Genomic DNA, 22,646 nt, shown 5'->3' with positions numbered 1-22,646 from the left:
TCTCAGGATTATGATGTACATGCTGTTTGCTGCTGGGCCGAGTCATGCTCCATTATTATATTTCCTTTCTTATATAACTTTATTTCCCAGAGCTAACAATTATCCCATTTTTTAAGTATTCACTTGATTAGTTGTCCTTTGCCCTCTGTCTCAACACTGCCTCCAGCACATTTTTCATGGTGAGTAGTGTGTCTTCTGACTGGTCGGAGCATGTACTAACTAGTTTAAGTATCATCCCTGCATAGGATTAAACCTATTAGATAATCTCCTCCCCGTGCTTTTCCCTGCGATCCCTGTCCTGGCACCCTGCACCCATCACATCCCATTTTGGCCAGGTGCACTCTGGACTTGCACGTTTGCACATTTATCCTGGGAAGAAGTCCTGTCACCTTCCTTCTGTGTTGGACCCCCTGTCTCCTAGATCCTGTGGGTTTCCTTTTTCATGGACTAGTCCCTAATTTTGGCAGAGCACATCTACCCTGACAAAGAACACACAGGAGGTCAATTTTGTGACTTTACATGCCTCAAAAAAAAAAGATTTATTCTAAGCTCACACATGACTGACAGCTTGACTCTTAGAGAATCTGAGGGTAAAAATCATTATGTTTTCATGGATGGTATTATTCTTTGGTCTTCAAGCTTCCATTGTCACTATTTAGAAATTTAATTGCCATTCTGATTCTTGATCATCTGAATGTGACGTACTTTTTATCTTTGGAATCCTTAAAATTTTTTTCCTTCTTTCTCGTGTTTTGGAATATTCCAATGACCTTGCTCACAGTCGGTCTTTTCATTCATTGTGCTGGGTACTTTACTTAGTGGGCCTTTTCAATCTAGAGACTCATGTCCTTCAGTTTTGTGAAATATAATTGTATCATTTCTTTTTTTTTTTTCATAACATTAGAAATATATATTTTGTATGCAGTAGCCTTGGGTTAGGGTAGAAAGGATGAATGAATTCACAAATAATTCTCAGAATTGGTGATTTGGACCAAGGATCAGGCTCCAAATCTTCCTCCTTTAGGTTGAATCCTGGCTCGACCACTTCCTGAGCATAGGCAAGTGTATTCTTTTCTTTGAGCCTCAGTTTGCTGTTTTTTTTTTTTTTTATTATTCTTATGTTAATCCCCATACATTACATCATTAGTTCTAGATGAAGTGTTCCATGATTCATTGTCTGTGCACAACACCCAGTGCTCCATGCAGAATGTGCCCTCCTCAATACCCACCACCAGGCTAACCCATCCTCCCACCCCCCTCCCCTCTAGAACCCTCAGCCCGTTTTTCAGAGTCCATCGTCTCTCATGGTTCGTCCACCCCTCCGATTTCCCCCGCTTCATTCTTCCCCTCCCGCTACCTTCCTCTTCTTTTTTTTTTTTCTTAACATATATTGCATTATTTGTTTCAGAGGTACAGATCTGAGATTCAACAGTCTTGCACAATTCACAGCGCTTACCAGAGCACATACCCTCCCCAGTGTCTATCACCCAGTCACCCCATCCCTCCCACCCCACCCCCCACTCCAGCAACACTCAGTTTGTTTCCTGCGATTAAGAATTCCTCATATCAGTGAGATCATATTGTATCATTTCTTTGATAACTGCCATCTGTGATTTCTTGTAGAATTCCTACTTGTTGAATATTAGATCTCTTGGATGCTCTTTTATAGTACATGTGGGAATCAGGCATGTATTTTCATTAAGCAAGAAATAAAAAGGAAATGAACTTTTTTTAAAAAATGGAAAACAGTTCTTCAATAAGATGAAAATTTTACTATTTAGTATTCGTTTATATCTATACTAATAAAAGAAAAAGCCTTTAAAAGCCAAGTAATAGGCGAACTATACTTCACTACAATGCTGATAGTTAATAATCATTAATAATACAGTTGTCTTACATGGCTAGGGCTGCACAGTTAGTAAGTTTCCACTTAATTCTTAATGCAACACTTCTGGGTATATAATTTGAATATAATTTTGATTTTTAATTTTGTTGATCATATTAACTGTACTTGAGCCAAAGATCACTCTGAAAAATTAAGGATCATTCTGGAAACCCCATTTAACATTTGACATCCCTTCACCATTACTATTATATAGAATCACCACTTAATTATAATATTTATTCCCATAGCATTGGTATTTTGGTTTAAGATAACCAAGTTGAAAAAGCCTAACTCAAAAGCTGGAATACTATTTAATCTCAATTTAACTTAATAGCAACAAACTCAATGTCACTTGAGAGAGAGAGGGAGAGACATGTATATTAACGTTCATTGGAGTTCTACTATATTTTGGCAACCACTGTGCTTTTGTATATCCTCTCACAGACAGGTATATTCTCCCACGTTATACATGAAGCAACCGATGAACACAGAGATTAAGTAAATCACCAACAGTTATCTAGAAAGTCACTCAGCATTTTCTGGATCTGAAGCCTGTTTTCTTTCCATATACTACGCATCAAAATCAATTATGCTACGGTATTTAAAATAAACCACATTAAATACTACATGCAAAGAAATCCAAAAGCCATAATGTGAGTTTTCACAGAAGGCATACATTTGATAACTTCACTTGCAAAACACAACACATGACATTAGTAACTGGCTAAAATCTCAAGTTTTAAGAACAGAATTTTTTCATGCCTTATTTTGAATAATCAGTTACCTCAAATTGGTCGAAGTAGGGGTGCAGGAGTAAGCCAGAAATCCTACCAAGATATTGCCATCGAGAGAGAGAGAGAGAGAGAGAGAAACACCAGAGACAGGGAAAGAAAGAATGGGTCATCTTTACTAAAGGTAAACCTTTCAACCTTACTTTAAGGTTATAAAGTAGGAAAATTACGACAAAATGACATCTTCAGGTATGTCTTTCTATATTAACTAGCTCTCATTTTGTGATCAATTAAGACTTTCAAAATATTGAGCAGTTACAAAATACATGCGTTAAAATGTTTTTTGAATTATCCCCTTGTTCTTTCCAGCTTTACAAAAATAAGCCGAAAGCAAAATTCTGCCAAAATTTTATAATGATCTGGAATATAAAGCCACCTGACTTTGTCCCTTGGCTTTAATCTGACACTGGGCAAAACCTGGAACTGCACAGTTACCTTCACGGCTGCAGTGACCGCAGCAGTGGCTGCAAAAGCCAGTCCTTGCCGGCCGAAGCTGACCACCGTCTCGTAGCCCCGCTCCTTGGCTTGGACAATATAGTCATCTATCTCCTGGGGAGAGACAGACAGACTCACAGGTAGAAACTTTATTTGACCAAGAGCGTCAAGAAGCCAAAAACAACCACCTTCCCCCATGAAATGATAGTTTCACTCGTTTTACAGCACAAACCATTCGATGATGTACATTTCTAACGAACGACTTGTAGAAATAACATATATCTTACCCTTTCCTTGGAAGAAAGAAGCGGATGAAGGAATTTTCTATATATTAAACTTGCTCCTTTGGTATAGGGAGAGAGCAGCCACACGACAAAGGCAATCTTAAGCTCATAGTACAGGGGGAACCTAACAAGAACAAATTTGAAAAAAACCGCGGATGAAACTAAAGTACAATGAGGAAATCTCACACGTGCGCACACACACACCCGCATGCATGCACGCATGCACACAAGCTTTTAAGAAAGTTCAATCACCAAGTTTTCACATGTAAAAATGAGTGATTAACAAAAGAACTATGTTTGAATTGACTTAATTTCATTAACTACAGATGAATTCTAAGCAAAGAGGAACCTGATTCCTGCAGAGATTCAGCAACTTCTAGTACAAGATTCTTCTGTTGAAAAGACCACAGGCAAGCTGCCAACAGACTGTAGCCATCCAGAGAGAACATTAACAGCATGTACCCAGGGCGGTGAGGGGCACCCCCGACCCTTCCACATGTCGGTACCTGACATCTCTCCACTCACCAGGGCTAAGCTTTACATGCTCCAAGGGCACAAAGTTACCCCATGAACACATCTCCTTCTCTTTCTCAGAAGCCCCCAAGAACTTCCCTTCCAATCTCATTTGGCCGGAAGTGCGACGCTGGGCAGACAATGATTCACTTGTAAGGGGAATGGAATTCCCATGTGGCAGACTGGGAATGAGTGTTATCCACCCACGCACGCCCTTTTCCATGTGACTCTGCAGTGTCTCTCTCCCTGTAGGCTGAGTACACTTCCTCAAGCAATGACTGCAGGTGTAGACATGTGACTTGCTTTGGCCAACATCACGTGAGTCTGACATATCCCATGCGCGCAGAAGCTTTAAATACCCGTTGACTTCCTCACCCCGACACCCCCAACCTCTTGCTTTAAATTTTTACTTTCTGGCATGAGAACAGCTGCTTCTTCAGCCTTGGTCCTGAAATGAGAAGACACTTAAAACTGAGCTGAGCCCAGTAAAGCTGCAGCCAACCTTTTGCCCTTAAATAACCTGAGCAAGAAACACGTGTTTGTTTTTCTAACTCGCTGTGGTTAAAAGGTTTGTCCACTGCCACAGCAAAAGTGAACTAATATACCGTAGGGGACTAGCATTCTTGGACCAGGAATTATTAAGATACGTGATATCTGAACAAATCTGGGCTCTCCTGATGAGGCAGAGGGATACAGGGCGGTAAGGAATGACTGCTGTGGAGTCAACAAAGGGTCTTTGCCTGGTGCAGTTACAGAGGAGTTTCTGGACTTCCACTGTTCCTGGTAAACTTTTGCTACATTATTCGTTTTTTAATAATGTATATATGCTACAGCTGCGATCAGGAAAAAATGAGGTCTTTAAAAAGAGAACCTTGAAACTTAAGAGAGACCTAGCATGGTTTGAAATCTGTTCTGCTCCTTAAAACCAAATAAAAAACCCTCCCCCAAAACTCTACACCAAATACTTAACAGGAAAATGAATGAGCTTTGGGATACAGCAAGGACAAGTTTTGTTTCAAATCAGAAGAGAAAGATGGGTGCAGACACAGAGAAGTTCATAAATGAGGGCAAGTGTTAAGAACATTTAAGTCTGATGACTTCTCTATTTTTTCTAGCAATCCAACGTGACCTAATGTGCTGTGAGAGTATGATGAGAAGAGCAAAGCTAGAAAGACAGTTTAAGGAGAGAACAGCAAATGTCTTAAACAGATGCAGGAGGGTATGGAGGTAGCGAGTAAAGGGAATGGGGAGGTTCAAATTGATACCTATATGAGCAGCTGACTGATGTTCTGGGGGGCTGCCTTTGGGAGCCCAGGTAAAGAAGCAAAGTATTAAGTTTAAAGATTTTATTTTTTAAAATTTTTATATTTTTTAAAGATTTTATTTATTTATTCATGAGAGACAGAGAGAGACAGAGAGAGAGAGAGGCAGAGGGAGAAGCAGGGAGCCCGATGTGGGGCTTGATCCCAGGACCCTGGGATCATGACCTGAGCCGAAGGCAGATGCTTAACCAAATCTGAGCCACTCAGGTGCCCGTTTAAAGATTTTAAAAGGAGGACTTCTCCAAGTGATGGTAAGGTTTAGATGGAAATGCACCAGTGAAATATGGCACAAGGAGATTCAAGTTGTTCCATTTGGTATTACTTCTTGGTAAAATGTTAAATCCTTGAGGATATAAACATGTTTTAATTTTGTCTCAGCTATTTGGAACAGAGCAGCCAAGGAGCTGGTGGTGAGTGGGCGTCCACGTGGATGCTGACGTCATCCGGTCTGAATGTTTGTAGTTGAGAGTTTTAAGGATGGGGAGGGAGTGCTAGAACCAGATGCTGTGGGCTTCAAAGGGGGAGTCATTTAGGAAGTGATAAAGAAAAATAGCCTGAAGTCATTGTGTGGAAAAAGGATAATGACTACCAAGTTTTTCTATTCCAAGATACTGGGACCTGTGTGGGAGGAAGGCAGGGAGCGACACATGGGGAGAAGAATGAGCTGCCTTTATCTGAGTGGGACCTGTAAGGAAAGTAATGTTCTTACAGGGAAACGAGATGAAGAAAATGAAACACTGGATAATTAGGTAACTTGATCAAATTCACTTGGTTACCAGCAAGAGCAGGGTAAGAACTCGGGACACCTGATAAAGAGTCTATAGTCTGGCCCTTTCTCAGTGCTAGAACTTACCAAGCGACTGTTTGATCTGTTACTGTTTCAATCACAGTATAGAGAGCAAAAACAATCCAGTACATCATCCATCGGACCTGGAAATAATAAAAATGCTTATGAAATAACAGACTAACATTATTTGCAACTCTGAATAATTACATACATATTTTTAGATATACAGCATGCTGGATCAAATGCAGAAGGTGATGGTTTAATTCTCAACAGATTTATGTCTGCGTTCCTCCCATCACTACATCACTACATCAACAGTCTTGGGATATAAGACGAGAATCTAAGAATAACAAATCTCCATCCTGACACAATATAATGTAGGAATCTGAGTGAAATAATCAGAACAATAGGATATATTTTTCTTAAGTTCTTTAAAAGATCTTATTCTTACCTACATGCTTCTTTATGATGTTGATTAGCTATTAATTATATAATAACAGCATAATGATATGATCACTTTTAATCTTTATTAGTCTTTCAAATTTTGCGTTCCTTAATTCTCAATATATAGAAACTGTTCAGGAACCAAAGAACGATCCTGTGTTTGTTACATCCATAAGGTTGGTGCCCCAGTTTGGAAGTCGGTTAGTGTATTCTTTCCCCTGAAGCTCCTTGTACATCTGTAACCTCTCACACATCATTTCCTTCTTCTATCAACACCACAATGGTCACTGCAATCGGGTGAATGTTAGTGTCCTCCCCCTCAAATTTGTATGTTGAAATCCTAACCCCAAATGTGTACTAGGGGGTGGGGTCTTTGGGAGGTGATGAGGTCATGAGGGTGGAGCTTTTAACTCATAAATGGAGTTAGTGTTCTTCTAAAAGGGCCTCCAAAGAGATCTCTCATCCCTTCCACCATATGGGAACACAGAGAAAATGGCCATCTATGAACCAAGAAGTGGGTCTCACCAGACACCAGACTTGCCTTCATCTTGGACTTCTAGCCTCCAGAATAGTGAGAAATAAATTTCTGTTTTTTATAAGCCACCCAATCTACAGTACTTTTGTTATAGAAGTCTGAATGGACTGAGACAGTTCAGGACATTTTTACTTCTTGCCTGGAATACAGCATCCTAACTGGTCCCTGAGACTCCAGTATCTCTTTGTATCAATCCTTTTCGTAGAAAGCTGCCAGATTTTTTCTTGAACTCATGTCCCCAACTATACCTTTCTACTTACCTGAGCACATAGACTCTCTTCATCACAGGTTGGATTTTCATTAAGGATTATAATCTCTGATCTTGCTCAATATTATAATAATGGCTAATATACAAAACCATGCCAACTATAGGTTAGGGATTGTACTAAGTGCATCACCTATTAAATCATTTACTCTCCACAACAATACTACAAGGAAAGAAACATAATTATTTCCACTACAGATAAGGAAATAGTGACAGAGAGGTAAAATGACTTGCTCAAGGTCACGTAGCCAGAGTTTGAATCCAGGCTGCCTGACCCTGGATTTGGTGCTATTAATCAATTATACGATGTAGAGAAAGAATTTGTGAGGATTTGCTAAATGTGAGATCCAAGAATAACCACTACTTCACTTGTTCTTATCCCAATGAGATGACAAAAAAAAAAAAAAAAAAAAAAAATTAGGTCTCTATAAATAGCTAGAAAATTGACCTAACTATTTAGTTTTAATATAGAAGCTTGTTTGGGTATTCCATAGACAATAGAAACTATAATTCAAGTGGCTTTTATGGTTTTCTCTTTACATGGACAATTCAATTCAAAATAGCCATGTGTAACTTTTGAAGCAATGTATCATGAAACAGAAATAATACCAATTTACTCTAATTTATAGACTCCTGAAAGCTTAAAAAAATTTGCCCAAAGCAAGTAATAGGGTATATTATCTATATGTGAAATACAAGGCAACTGATTTACAATGATCATCTCAAATTAAAAAAGAACAAAACAGCCCAAATGTACTCTTTAGTAAGTTTTTTTTTTTTTTTTGAACTTTTCATGAGTTCTCTTAAATTGCTCACTGCTGCCAATTCCAAACTTTTGTCCAAATATGGGGATTTTCTTTTAGGGCTCACATCCTATGTATATTCCCCCCTCCCTTTTTAAGGAAAGTGATACTCTTACATGAGTTGATTCACCCAGACCTTCCCGATCCAAACACGAACTCAGCACTTTTACCTCAACTGTATTCAGAGGGTTAGCTTTCACCCCGATTGACTAAAAGCCTCCCTCTCCCAAAAAAGAAATGAAGAAAAAAGACTACAAACAGAATAATGAGCTTTTCCACAGCTAGAAGGGATCTTAGAGGTGATGACATTTTTGAAAACTATACAATCCTTCACGGAGAAAACAAACAATCACAAGAGAAAAGCGCTCCCTCTGGGCCTCCTATTCCACCCACGGTGGGACTCTGGAGGAGACGCCAAGAAACCTGAGTGCTCTCTGGGCAGAGCTTGAAAACAAATAATACAGTAAACCTCTTACTATCTTGAGGGCCAAAATAAATAAGGTGAACAAGGCCAGTGAGCTAAGAGATGGCCGGAGGAGGCACAGTCTTCCCTGATGCGAAGGACACAGCTTCTCAATGAACAAGGGGTGGCCTTCAGACCCCTCTTGTCAGTCCTTGTCCCTCTCCTTGTACTCAACACAGGGATTTCAGCGTGACTATCATCTTTCCCAGGAAAGTGGAGGTTTAAATTCGGTTGTCTGTCTCATAGAAAGTTTAGGAAACTTTCAGAAAGGTAAAATAGTTAAGTCAGTGCTTGTTACTTTTCATTATTTCACTATTTCTTACCACTGTTACAGTTGTGTTTCCAAATGGATAACAACTTCACAAGTAGTTGTAATTTACTGGTTAGCAGAGTAGAAGAGAGGTAATGGGGACTGTATACATAGTTACTGGTGATACCCTGAATGACTAGTTCTCCAATGAATGAGAGCGGCTACATGTCCCACAGATTTTAAGGGCTTATTCAGTTTCCAAATGAAGTTATTAAATTAATTTTAAACCCCACAAAATAAAAGTGCTTTAAAGAATGTAATGTTTACCTCTTTATTTTTTTAAAAAGCTTTTATTTATTTATTTGACAGAGAGACAGAGGGTGCGTGTTACACAAGCAGGGGGAGGGGCAAAGGGAAAAGCAGGCTCCCTGCTGAGCAGGGATTCCCAGGACCCTGGGATCAGGACCTGAGCCGAAGGCAGATGCTTAGCCAACTGAGCCACCCGGGTGCCCCATGTTTATCTCTTAAAAAAACCCCGTATATTTATTTAGGTTGTGAGACTATTTAGTAATGTCAAAAATTTAAAAAGAAGAAAAAGAAGGCAGCCATGCCATTGCCATTTTAGTTAAAACACAACCAACTATCCAATTAAGAGGGTATTCCTGGACATTTTCTTGGAGTATTGACAACAATTTTATATAAGCAAAACTCCATGGTATAGGAATTTGTCTCTAATGAATAAATTCCTTGATAATCTGCTCTTAGGGATTTTTTGGTTGTCCTTATCAGAAATATGGACCTTAAATTATAATAGGCAGGCAATAATACTTAAATGAATGTAATGAGTGTGTGTTATTCGTGGGAGCAACCACAAAGAAAGTTAACCTTGAAAGATATTGCTTTCTTTTTTCTATTAATGGATTTGGTTGGGATTTTATACCAAATGACTACTCAGCAAAGCTTTTATTAAAACTACACCCCAAGGCCACACAGCCTATGTTTAAGGTTCTAAGGAAATAGTAAGAAAGAAGTCAAGGTCAAAAAGGAAAAAAAAAAAAAAGAAAAGAACAAGTCACAAAACAATAGAAGTATAATTAAACATTGTGAAGATTAAAGATAAAATGTTCTTTAGATCAAAAGAAAACATCAAAGCAAAATGCAAAAATAAAACCAAAAATTGGTAGGAAAACAATCACACTGATAATCTTGAGAATGTATATAACTAAATATAATCACCTTTAAAATGTTATACAAATTTAAGTAACTTAACTGGTAACCTTAATAAATTACAACCACCTTTTAAGTTGCTGGAAAAAAGGATACTGGCAACATCTTTATTTGTTAAAAATTTATGTTCTTGGGGAAAAAAATTCATGTTCTTGGGGAAGTAGAAACAAATAGTATACATTATCTTTCTAGTTCAGAAACAATTGGTAAAATCAGGAAGCCATTGTCTAGGTATCTCCATGAGAACAACGAGTAATAAGAAAGCCATACCCAGCTCTTTCTTAAAAGTCTCTCTTTGGTCCCAGGGAACTGAATTATCCAACAAGGTGAAGCTTATTACCTATAAGCACTAAGATGGGCACACACACACCCTACTTTTGATAAATTTTCCTATCAAACATAATTTAAACAATTCTTAAGGACTCACGTGGCATCATTACATATAACACTCACTAATACAACGGTAGCAAACCCTACTTACCTTATGTTATGAGAATAGAAACATGAATAGGATAGTTTCTGTCCTCAAGGATTTAACATTTCACTGGGGAAAAAAATGAGTAAAAAACTGTGATTTAAAAAAAAAGTGTTCTGCTGTTTTTACTACATTAGATGTCCTAGCTTCCAGTGTGAGTCAAGAGCACAAGAATCTGAGGAAAGCTTAATAAAGGGACTATTTATAAAGTTGTGAGCAAGGTTCAGGAAACCCAATAAAAGGCTACTGGTGTACCCTGGAGCTAGCAACAAAAGGAGCTGGCATTACCCCTAGATGTGAAGGAAGGAGGGAGGGCAGGGAAAAGTTTCCTGGAATCCAGAGAGGGCAGCTGTAGGGGAGAGCTGTAGCCGCAGGTAGACAGTCACAGTCAACCCACGGTGGCAGGGGAGGAAGGGAGGATGCTGGGAGGACAACCCTCTGACCTCAGGCTCATCCTGCCTTCTGATCTTCTGCAGAAGACGCTCCTGGGCCAAACCCAAAGGGAGGCCAGAGGTGATGCAGTCTATGAATCAGCCTCCTGGGCCATAAGCAAGGGGAAATTCCGCTGGAAGGGCGAATAAAAGGTCCCAGCACTACCTCGCCTGCCATCTCCTTGATCCACCCAGAATGGAAGTCTTTTCTCACCACTTCAACAGATCCCTCCCCAGCCCAGATGACCACAATCTCCCGTCTGCATGATCCCCACAGCATCCTAACCGATCACCCTGCTTTCCTGGGTCTTTTCTGTATACAGCAGTCCGAGGCTCTCCTTAAAACAGAAGCCAAATCACATCATTCCTCTGCTCAAACCTCTCTTAGGGCTCCCATCAGTATTCTTACCATGGCCTAGAAGACTCTGGATGTGGCACCTGCTACCTCTCTGGCCTCATCTGCTCCTCCTTGCTGTCCTGTTCTGCTCGTCACCTGGGCCCTTTTACTGGCCCTTGTGTGCGCAGATAGACTCCTGCCTCAGAGCCTCAGTACATGCTTTTCGTGGTTTTTTTTGCCTGAAATGCTCTTCCCGCAGTTATCCATGTGGATCACTTTCTCACTTGCCTCAGGTCTCTGCTCAAATATTTACCTGAGACGTCTTCTAAAATATCAGTGTCCTCCTAGCTCCCTTATCCTGACTCATTTTTCTCTTTAGAAACATATCATGTATCACTGACACATCTAGCAAATGTTTACTTTTTTTTTTTTGCCTTTCCCTACTAGAATGTAAACTCCAAGAGGAGAAAGACTTTTATTTTGCTCACTGCTGAATTTTTCCCTGTGCCTAGCATCAACAGAGCTCCATAAATACATATTGATCAGTTGCTGAATGAATATGGGCCGTGCACAGCTCAGCATGCTCCGTTCTTTAAGGATTGCAAAAGGTTAGACCCTCAAGAGGAGATAGAGCAGGACGGGTGAGCATCAACTAGCCCTTTAGGAGATCTGGTTTTAAAAGAAAAAAAAAAAAAAAGAGGAAGAATAAAAAAAATAGCATGAAGCAAAAAGAAAGCGTGTTTACATTCTCAAGGATTGAAAACTTTGCCAGCAAGATAAGAAGATTCAAATGAAGAGAAAGCAGGTATACTTAATGGAACAAGATCCCACATGAGAAAGACAAGAATTAGATTAGGAAGAAGAGTGGGCTCAAGAAAGCAGGAGAGAGGCATGCTCCTCTGGGATGGAAGGAAAGAAAAGACTGGCTGTGTTGGGAAGAGGACCAGAGCCAGGGACCTCTATCTTTACTCTAGAGGAGGAGAGCAGGTCACCCCTTCAGGCTGGGTGTGACTGTAAAGGAGGGTGGGTTGGAGGACAGTAGTAAAGGTTTGGACAAGCTGTTCATCTGGATGGGAAAAGCAGCAGCCTAGGGTAGAGATGTTCTAGATTATGAGACGAAGGATGGCCTCAGCTGCTCTGGAGGTGAGATCCAGGAGGCTGCCAGTGGTCTAGGTTGAAGACAGTGAAACAAGAGAGCTGGGAGGTGACAGCTTGCTGTCCGTCAAGAGGCCTAACAGCAGAATTGTGGCTGTGGAGCGGCCCAAGCCAGGGCTGGTGTCTCTCAGCCCCCCTTTGCAGGTAGGTGGGGCCATGCATCCAATTCTCCCCAGCAGAATGTGAGGTGAGGCTTTTGAGAAGTGGGTGTATCTCCCCCACAGGCTCTTCCCCCCTTCTTGTGGCCTGGGAGGGCAGGGAGCAGGGCAATGTTGGAAGCCATGTGTTGAAGGTAGGTAGAGTCCCAGTTCTTGACCGATGGCATGAGGAGAATTTGTTGCCAAAATGAACACCTAACCTGGACTGTTCTATGAGAGAGAGATACATTTCTGTATTCCTTCAGCCGTTGCATTTTTATTACACATTATAATTATAGTAGCTTAGCCTACCCTAAAATGAAAGGTTACGCTAAAGCAAGGCTGAAGTAACCAAGGTTCCAGAATGAGGGAAGCATGAGTCCCAGTGCCCCAGTGCCATCATCTGCCATGTGTGACATGGTTAATGTCCTAGTTGGTGGTGAAGGTGATACCACCACAGTGATCTGGAAATGGAGAAGAGGAGTACCATGTTAAGAAATTCTGGTTGAGACACTTTCAGGGGACTCTCATGAGGATCTGGAGGACAGGAATCAGTGATGCTCTCATGCAGCAGATCGGGGAAGAGCTAGAGAAATACTATTTTAAACTACTCTTGTGATCCCTTGGCAAATGTGGTTCTGTCTGTGTGAATTTGATCATTATCATCTGCCCTGTCCGTCTGTATGGCTTCAGTGGCAATCCCCTTCTATTTTCATTAGGCCAATAAATCAGATAAATTAGCTGGTTAGAAATATGAATAAAGTTTTAAAGTGGGTATATTCTGAGTGGGAGGCCAAGATATCCAAAGTATAAAGTACATAAAAGTCAGTGGGATTACTACTTGAAAAATGTTGTTTGATGCTCACTTTGCTTTGTTTTGTTTCCCAAGAGTATACCTGATGTTTCCTATGGTACCTGAAACAAAAGACATTCGCAAAGATATTTACTAAAAGAATTAACGAACTGGGCTAACTTATATACAAGACTGTAATTTCCATTCTTCCTAATTATTTGGTAATAAACCTCTTTTGAAAGTGGTCACAATGAACTGGTAGTCATATTTAAATCTTGGAACGCAGGGTGTCTGGGTGGCTCAGTCAGTTAAGCGCCTGCCTTTGGCTCAGGTTATGATCTCAGGGTCCTGGGATCGAGCCCCGCACTGGGCTCCCTTCTCAGTGGGGAGTCTGCTTCTCCCTCTCTGTTTGTGTTCCCTCTCTCGCTGTGTCTCTCTCTCTCTGTCAAATAATAAAGTCTTTAAAAGAATAATAAATAAATCTTGGAATGCTTTATGTACTATCTTTTTTGTGACTAGAGAAATGTGAATATTTTAATTTACAATACATTATTTATAAGTAAAAGATTCTTCAAATGGAATCTTAGAATCATTTAAATATCAAAATGAATTTATATTCCAAGAAAATATACTCTTATAATTAGGCAAGTTCTTTTGGAGATTATGGAATCTTCTGTGATATAAAACCACAGTATCTAAAATTACATTCTAGTTTACATAGTGCATGGATCAGATTAGCTTATTTAACAAGCCAGCACCTGCTTTATTATTACTCAAAATCCATAAGGCTTTTACAAAGCCTTAGCATTTCAGAAACCCAGACAGTCATGTGATGGTGTTCTTAGCTTTACTCTCTCAAAGGAATTAGAGGATATTTTAAGCCTGAGTGAATACTGTAAAATGAATATACCCATAGGCTAAATTTACTATCAAAAGACCATGCTCCATTTAATAGGTATGCATTTATCTACCCTTGATTGCAAAAGTAGGCCTCAGTTCATGATCTTTTAACATTTTTTTAAGAAAAGAAGTTTTTATGATTTATATCCTTAGACAATGAAATTGACTGAAATCCCCAAACAAATAAAGCAAACAAAAAGTGAACAGCAACTGTGAAACAATCCTTCTGATTTCCATCAAGAAATTGAGAGCAATGCACAGGCCCTGAATATATAGGGGAATATCATGTTTTCGTGGAAGGAGGCATGTTGCTTTAGATTTATGAGTCATGGTAATAGCAGTGATGGCATATTAATTAAAACATATTGGGGTGCTTGGGTGGCTCAGTTAGTTGAGCGTTTGGATTTTTTTTTTTTTAAAGATTTTATTTATTTGAGAGAGAAAGAGAGCACGAGCGGGGTGAAGGGCAGAGGGAGAAGCAGACTCCCTGCTGAGCAAGGAGCCTGACGCAGGGCTTGATCCCAGGGCCCTGGGATCATGACCTGAGCCGAAGGCAGACACTTAACTAACTGAGCCACCCAGGCACCCCAAGCGTCTGGATCTTGACCCCAGCTCAGGTCTTGATATCAGGGTCACGAGTTCAAGCCCTGTGCTGTGCTCCACACTGGGTGTGGAGCCTATTAAAAGAAAAAAAAAATTCTTTTTCTTTAAATTGTATCTTTATATAACTTATTCTCTCTATGCTAGGACCAGTGTGATATTATAACAACAGTGGTATTAACAGTATTATATATGTTAGAATATTGATATAAGTGCATAATTACATTTGCATGATGAAAAGAAAAATTATGTGATATATTAATTCGATAGATATTACTCAGGGCCTTTTAGAAACAAAGCCCTTTTACATGAAATAGGTATAAACCTGATGTCGAGGTGTTCCTACCACCAAGAAGCTTTCATGGGAGGGATTAGTAAAAGAATACATAAAAGGGTAAGAATTGGTGATAATCAGCATGTTTGCTCCACCATGTAACTACTAATATTTTATTATATATTATTCATTTGCCTTGTATGAATTAAATTTCTTCACTTCCAAAGGAAAGCCTTCCCGAATTAACTCCTCCCCCTCTAAAGGTCATATATAATCTTTGTGCTCCATCCTTTTTCTTTGTAGCATATCTGAGAAATGGTTTATATAACATCTACCCCTGCTGCTTAGAGTATAATAACCAACAGGGACAGAAACCATTGCCTTCACCATCATGTTGCCAGCACCTAGCACTCTGGGTCTGGTAAAGCAAGAACAGAGGAAGACTTTTGCTTAATAGTTTCTTTCTTTCTTTCTTTCCTTTTTTTTAAGATTTTATTTATTTGACAGCGAGAGAGAGAGAGCACAAGCAGCGGGGGAGCAGGAGAGGGAGAAGCAGGCTCCGCGCTGAGCAGGGAGCCTGATGTGGGGCTCTATCCCAGGACCCTGGGATCATGACCTGAGCCAAAGGCCACCCAGGTGCCCCTGCTTAATAGTTTCTTAATTCTGGGGTCTCAGTCGGTTAAGCAGCTGCCTTTGGCTCAGGCCATGATCTCAGGGTACTGGGATCAAGGTCTGCATCGGGCTCCCTGTTCAGCCAGGAGCCTGCCTCTGACACTCTCCCTGCTATCCCCCCTCCCCCGCCACTTGTGGTCACTCTCTCTCTGTCTCAAATAAATAAATAAATAAATAAACTCTTTAAAAAATTAGTTTCTTAATTCTAAGGTCTGGATTGATGCAAGACTCAAACAAGTAACTTTGGACTGCAAATAGCAGTTTGTAACATACAAAATAGTCTATTTTGTCAAAGTTGTTCTCAGACTTATCAGAGATTAAACAATTTTCCAACATTTCTTAATTTCAGATTCTTTGAATCATAAAGCAATTAATGCCAGTCTTTAAGAAAAAATGAAAAATTACATATGCCTAATGATTTCAATTATAACCACACTAAGTAAATCCAGATCATAAAATGCTAAAATATGCTTCATAGGGAAAAAAAAAAAATCTTTGCTGAGTCTGAAAAGAAATAAACATTGCTGAATTTCAGACCACCCGAAGAGAACTTTATTTTCTGACCATTATTATTCACTCAAGTCCATTCACCCAAAACATTCATTCTACACCACATTTCAGAGACAACAGAGAGACCTTCTAATATAGAATTCTTTAGAAATAGTATAGAGTTGAAAAGATTTCTCCCATTTCATTAACATTATGCAATAATTTGGTTACTTCATAATGATTTTTCCCCACTAAAAACAAAAAGGAACAAAATGTGAGAAATCAATAGAAAAACTCCCTCTTTTATCCAACCCAGATGGCTCAGTTATGGGATTTTTCCCACAGCTGTGCCAAGTAGAAGCATGCTTGAAAATAAGCTAGTTGAAGTTCAATCCAAAGTGAATAGAGACCATGGCTGAATAGAATTCTTTTTTTAAAAAAGGGGCATGTGTTTGGGGTGAATACATGAGGCTAGAATTGATTTGGGCTTCCTCAACTTCTTCCCCCATTGCCCCATTTAAGACTATCTTAACTTTGTACAGCTCCCCCAAACTCAGATGTCTGGGGGTTATACTTTCAGATGGTGAAGCTGCTGCAACACGGTTTACCTGCAGATCCCAGGCATCACTGCCAAAGATCTCACGGATTAATTAGCCTGTAGGTTTGAAGGACTGTAAGTAGAAATGGAAGTCTCTGTCACCCTACTTCCTTGGTCTTCCCCAGTGATTGTGAATCACAGAAGCCCCAAGTATCTCAACCCTGACCTCAGCAGTTTGAGGAACTTGAGAGAAGGCAAAAGTGCAAAAATGTTTAAAAACTAGGTGATAATTTAAAAGGAGTGTTGGAAAGAAGATGTAAAAAGCAGGATCTGCTCATGGGAACTGTTCCCGGGAGCAGAATTTAGGAAGGAATGACCTCTTAGTCCAAAATAACTCTCTCCATCTTTACTGGCTGAGAATTCACAGTTCACTTTTTTATACTGTTTAAAGCACTATTGATTTATTTGGGATAATAAATATTTGTGAGAAAGACAGTTCCCTTAGAACCACACAGAATTTCTCAGGAGGGGCCCAGGGAGAGGGAGAGAATCTCAAGCAGACACCCTGCTGAGTGTGGAGTCCAATTCGGGGCTCGATCCCACCACCCCGAGATTGTGACCTGAGCTAAAACCAAGAGTCAGACGCTCAACTGATTGAGCCACCCAGGTGCCCCTGAAATGCGCTACTTCTAACACTAAATTGTCACTCTACCTAAAAATAAATAAATAAATAAAAAATAAATGATCACTCTACCTTCTTCTTTCCCTAAGTGTTCCCAAAGCCTTGGCCCATCATGTTTCCCACGTGAAGTATTCCAAGGACTGGCACCATTCTTTAGGCACTGAGGTACCACCATTCCATCTATCTTCACACAGACAATCCCATCTTGCTATTTCCACAAGTGAGCTAACCTAGCTACTACTGGATATGCTCCTTTCTCCAGGTGACAGGCAAGACTACGATGGACATAGAACAGGAAAAATTTCATTCTTAAGGTAAGATACACTCTTTTACATACAACTTGTAGTTTTATATTCTAGGCTCAACAGCATACTTTGAACATACAGTAATCATTCAAACAGTAAGAATCAGCCTTTATACCACATGGGAGAACACAGTGTTCTAGAGAAGCAAAGACTGGTAGGAAAAAACTCCAGAAAGAATAAATCTCTGTCATGACTGAAAATGAGCCTGGGATATCAAATTACTTCCCTTCAAAAGCCTGTGCAATCAACCTCACCTAGAGAACTGAAGTTCACATTTGGGTGAGTGGAGAGAGACGAGTGACAGGTCACAGGATACTTGGGGATAAGAAAGGGCTGGCTGAGTGCCAGGGTGCAGGACAGCCAGAAGGCCCTGGGTAAACACAGTCAGAGGAACAAAGAGGCAGGAGTAAGGTGAAGAAAGGTGGATGATTCTGAAGGGAAATTTCATTGACGGAGGGAATTTTGTGTATGGCCAGCCCTACAACACAGGAACTAAGAGAAAGTCTAACTCAATATCCTTACCCTTATAATTGTATCGTGTAATTTTGTTAAAGTATTATTTTTCTACAAGACCTTCCAAGTTGTTAATTAGTCCATGTACATACAAATGTTTCTAAAACAAACTATTTGTTATTTGATGTCCATCTGCATACCTAAACTTGTATTAAAAAAGTACAATGTGGTAAAAACTATTACTTTTCACAATAACATGATACCTCTTAATTATTTTCACCTTGGCTATAGATAAAAATTACTTGGGGATTAAAAAAACATATTTAGGGGCACCTGGGTGGCTTAGTTCAGTGTCTGACTCTTGATCTCAGCTCAGGTCTTGATCCCAGCCAGGTTCATGAGTTCAAGCCCTGCACTGGGCTCCACACTGGGCATGGAGCCTACTTAAAACAATAATAATGAAAGGATATAACATAATAAAACAAGTGTTAGATCTTCATTTAAAGAGGACTATTGGAAACCTTTGAAAATTAAAACAATATTTAAAAATAAAACTATTCAACTCCATCGACTTTTGTGACTTTTCAAGATCTTTTGAAGATTTTCTTCCCCATTTTACCTACAGAATTTGGAACTGTGGTTTTAAAAAAAAGGAATCAGTTTATATTTAATCTGATAGCCAACACACACCTGTCAGAATGGCTAATATCAACAACACAAGAAACAACAGGTGTTGGTGAGGCTGTGGAGAAAGAGGGACCCTCTTGCACTGTTGATGGGAATGCAAACTGGTGCAGCCACTGTGGAAGACAGTAGGGAGGCTCCTCAAAAAGTTAAAAATAGAACTACACTGTAATCCAGCAACTGCACTACTAGGTATTTACCCAAAGAATACAAAAACACTAAATCCAAGGGATACATGCATCCCAACGTTTATAGCAGCATTACCTACAATAGCCAAATTATGGAAACAGTCCAAGTGTTCATCGATTGATGAATGGATAAAGATGTGGTATATATACACAATGGAATATTAGCCATCAAAAAGAATGACATCTTGCCATTTGCAATGACATGGATGGAGCTAGAGAGTATTGTGCTAATTGAAATAGTCAAAGACAAATACCATATGATTTCACTCATATGTGGAATTTATTTATTTTTAAAAAAGATTTTATTTATTTGACAGAGAGAGACATAGCAAGAGAGGGAACACAAGCAGGGGGAGTGGGAGAGGGAGAAGCAGGCTTCCCGCGGAGCAGGGAGCCCGACACAGGGCTCGATCCCAGGGTCAGACCTGAGCCGAAGGCAGACGTTTAACGACTGAGCCACCCAGGCACCCCATATGTGGAATTTAAGAAGCAAAACAAACGAGCAAAGGGGGAAAAGAAAAGAAAGAGAGAGAGAGGCAGGGGTGCCTGGGTGGTTCAGTCGTTAAGCGTCTGCCTTCGGCTCAGGTCATGATCCCAAGGTTCTGGGATCAAGCCCTGCTTCAGGCTCCCTGCTCTGCAGGAAGCCTTCTTCTCCTCCCACTCCCCCTGCTTGTGTTCCCTCTCTCATTGTCTCTGTCAAAATAAATAAATAAAATCTTAAAAAAAAAAAAAAGGAAGAGAGAGAGAGGCAAACCAAGAAACAGACTCTGAAGTATAGAGAACAAACTGAGGGTTGCTGGAGGGGAGGTGGGTGGGGAGATGGGCGAAATAGGTGATGGGGATTAAGTAGTGCACTTGTGATGAGCACCAGGTTTTGTATGTAAGTGTTGAATCACTATATTGTATACCTGAAATGAATATTACACTGCATATTAACTGGAATTTAAATAAAAAGTTAAAAAAGATAAAAGATGCCTATTGGAAACCTTTGTAAGTTAATACAATACTTTAAAATAAAACTACTCAACTCAATCTATTTTTGTGACTTTTCAAGACCTTTTGAAGACTTTTCTCATTTTACCTACAGAGTTTGGATCTGTGGTTTAAAAAAAGAATCAGTCTATATTCTGATAGCCAAGAGACAGACAAAATTTCATGTATTTGTATAATGCAATTCAATAAATTTTTGTAATTTTTCAAAAGAATTTCATCTTTTTACATTTGTATTATATTTCTGAAGTAACATCTCTCATGAGCTTTTATTTTTATTTTTTAAGGATTTATTTATTTGTTTATTTGAGAGAGAGAGAGAGACAGTGAGCGAGCTGCACAGTGAGGGTGGTGGCAATCAAGTGTTTTGGTAGCTGTAGCCTTTCTGATTTTCAGCTGTTCTATCACTGGGGATTGGGGTGGAGGTAGCTAGGCCTCCCTCCAATTTACTACTTAACAACATTTCCTTTAATGGAAACAACCGTTTCTGTCCCTGTTTTTAAAAAATCTATTTCCATTGGCACTACAATTGGTCAAATTCTTCTTAGATATTAGCAAAAGCCCAAGTTAGCCTATTAGGTTTAAATGTTACTGTGAGAATTTTTTTTCTTTGTGTCTGTTTTCCAAAGCATTTGCACTGGAAGCTAGAAAAGGACAAGATAGCTGTGGTTGGCTAGCTATATCTTAGTGTGAAAATTGTAGGAATGCTTTTGTTGACTTCATAAAGGTCAAGGGGTACTGTAATTCACATTCTAAAATTTTTGAAGGAACTGTGCTAGACATTCATTACCACACACCCCAATTATATAACCTTATTTAAATTTAACACTTGTTTTCTAAAGTGGATTCACTGTAATGGTCATGTGATGATCATGAAGAAATTGGTTTTAGAAAACGTAAGGAAGAGTATAAGTCACTTAATTATAACAGCATCAATTACTTCAATTACACACTGATATGTATTTAACATATAAGTAAACTTGGCATATCAAAGTTAGGTTTATAAAAGAATATTCATCACCTACCTTAAGGTAAATGTAAGTAGATTTATTTATTTATTTCATTAAAGGATAATGAACTGTCCCAAGTGATTTTATTTAACTGTCCTAAGTGAAATTTGTGATTTTTATTTATCAGTACTTGATTGGCAAACCAAATAACTCAAGACAAGATGGATACACATGTATTCACTGTATGTCAGTTAAAATTAACTTTTAAAATGATTGTCAAAGATCTAAAAACTGGTATCTATTACTACTTTTTTTTTTTTTTTTAAAGATTTTATTTATTTATTCATGAGAGACAGAGAGACAGAGGCAGAGGGAGAAGCAGGCTCCCCGCGGAGCAGGGAGCCTGATGCGGGACTCGATCCCAGGACCCTGGGATCATGACCTGAGCCGAAGGCAGACGCTTAACCGACTGAGCCACCCAGGCGTCCCTCTATTACTACTTTTAACCTATCTTCCATGCGAACACATTTTAAAAACCAATGTTAATGATAAAATAAGTCTTATTTGATATCACAGTGTATTTCAGCCAGAAGTAGTTCACTCACAAAGTCAATCTGGGAATCTGGGTAAAGATGATAAACTGAATATACACATTTAATTGCATCCTTACCACAAATCTCATTAAAACAACAGTAAAAGTGATGTTTTAAAAAGATATTAAGTCCACGGGCGCCTGGGTGGCTCAGTTGGTTAAGCGACTGCCTTCGGCTCAGGTCATGATCCTGGAGTCCCGGGATCGAGTCCCACATCGGGCTCCCTGCTCGGCGGGGGGTCTGCTTCTCCCTCTGACCCTCCCCCCTCTCATGTGCTCTCTGTCTCTCTCATTCTCTCTGTCTCAAATAAATAAATAAATAAATAAATCTTAAAAAAAAAAAAAAAGATATTAAGTCCAGAAGAATACAGAAGAGAAGACAGTGTCGAAATTTTTGGAGGTAGGAAGGAAGTGGATGAGTAGCAACTGACTTAGGGGGCCTGAAAAAACTGAGTATTAAGCTGACAGTGGGAAAAACTGAGAAGCAATCCAACTTGACACCGCAGAGCTCCAGGAAGGCTCAAGAATTGGTGACACAATTCTTGGCCACTAGGGCAAAAGACAGGAAGAATGGCTGTTAAGTCTGCCTAAGGAGCAGGCAGGCCCCCAGATGCCCTCCCAATCTAGTGGTTTGGTGATGTGCCTCCTTCCTCCAAGAAGAAGAACCTTGCGGCTGATTCTCTGGGAAGAGTGAGTCAGAGGAGCTCTGGATTTGTAAATCTCTGGCACAGTAGAGTAGGAATTAAGTTACAGTTTATAAATTAAATATTGAGAGCCCCTAACCCTTATTCTCTCACCAGAATGCTACCAACCAAGTACCTTTCAGAATGGAAGAATCTTCTCTGAAGAGTCTGACTTGCATGAAAGAAAATACCTAAAGTTACAGATATTTTGATAATTTTCCAAGGAAACAGTTGTTATGGTTTGAACTGTGTCTCCCTCATATATGTTGAAGTCTGTTATGGACTGAATTGTGATCTCCCCAAATTCGTATATT

At 39.6% G+C, this 22,646-nt stretch overlaps 1 protein-coding gene across 3 annotated transcripts in view; it reads right to left on the bottom strand.

The window, feature by feature from the left end:
- Positions 1-22,646, bottom strand: part of LOC118020146 (receptor expression-enhancing protein 3) — a 99,185-nt gene that overhangs the window by 20,844 nt on the left and 55,695 nt on the right. For 2 of the 3 annotated variants that reach the window (XM_035020117.1, XM_035020123.1), the window contains exons 3-5: positions 6,084-6,160; positions 3,399-3,519; positions 3,112-3,225 (exon numbers count right to left, since the gene is read on the bottom strand). In XM_035020117.1, the coding sequence (XP_034876008.1) occupies positions 3,112-3,225; positions 3,399-3,519; positions 6,084-6,160 (312 nt within the window). Of the gene's footprint in view, positions 1-3,111; positions 3,226-3,398; positions 3,520-6,083; positions 6,161-7,256; positions 7,535-22,646 lie in introns of those variants that run through there. The other variant, XM_035020131.1, reaches the window with a different exon arrangement.

Source organism: Mirounga leonina, unplaced genomic scaffold (genome assembly GCF_011800145.1).
Source record: "Mirounga leonina isolate KUSES-001 unplaced genomic scaffold, KU_Mleo_1.0 Mir_109, whole genome shotgun sequence".
Lineage (NCBI taxonomy): Eukaryota > Metazoa > Chordata > Mammalia > Carnivora > Phocidae > Mirounga > Mirounga leonina.
The sequence above is the reverse complement of the archived record's forward strand: the minus strand, read 5'-3'. Positions and strand labels throughout refer to the sequence as shown.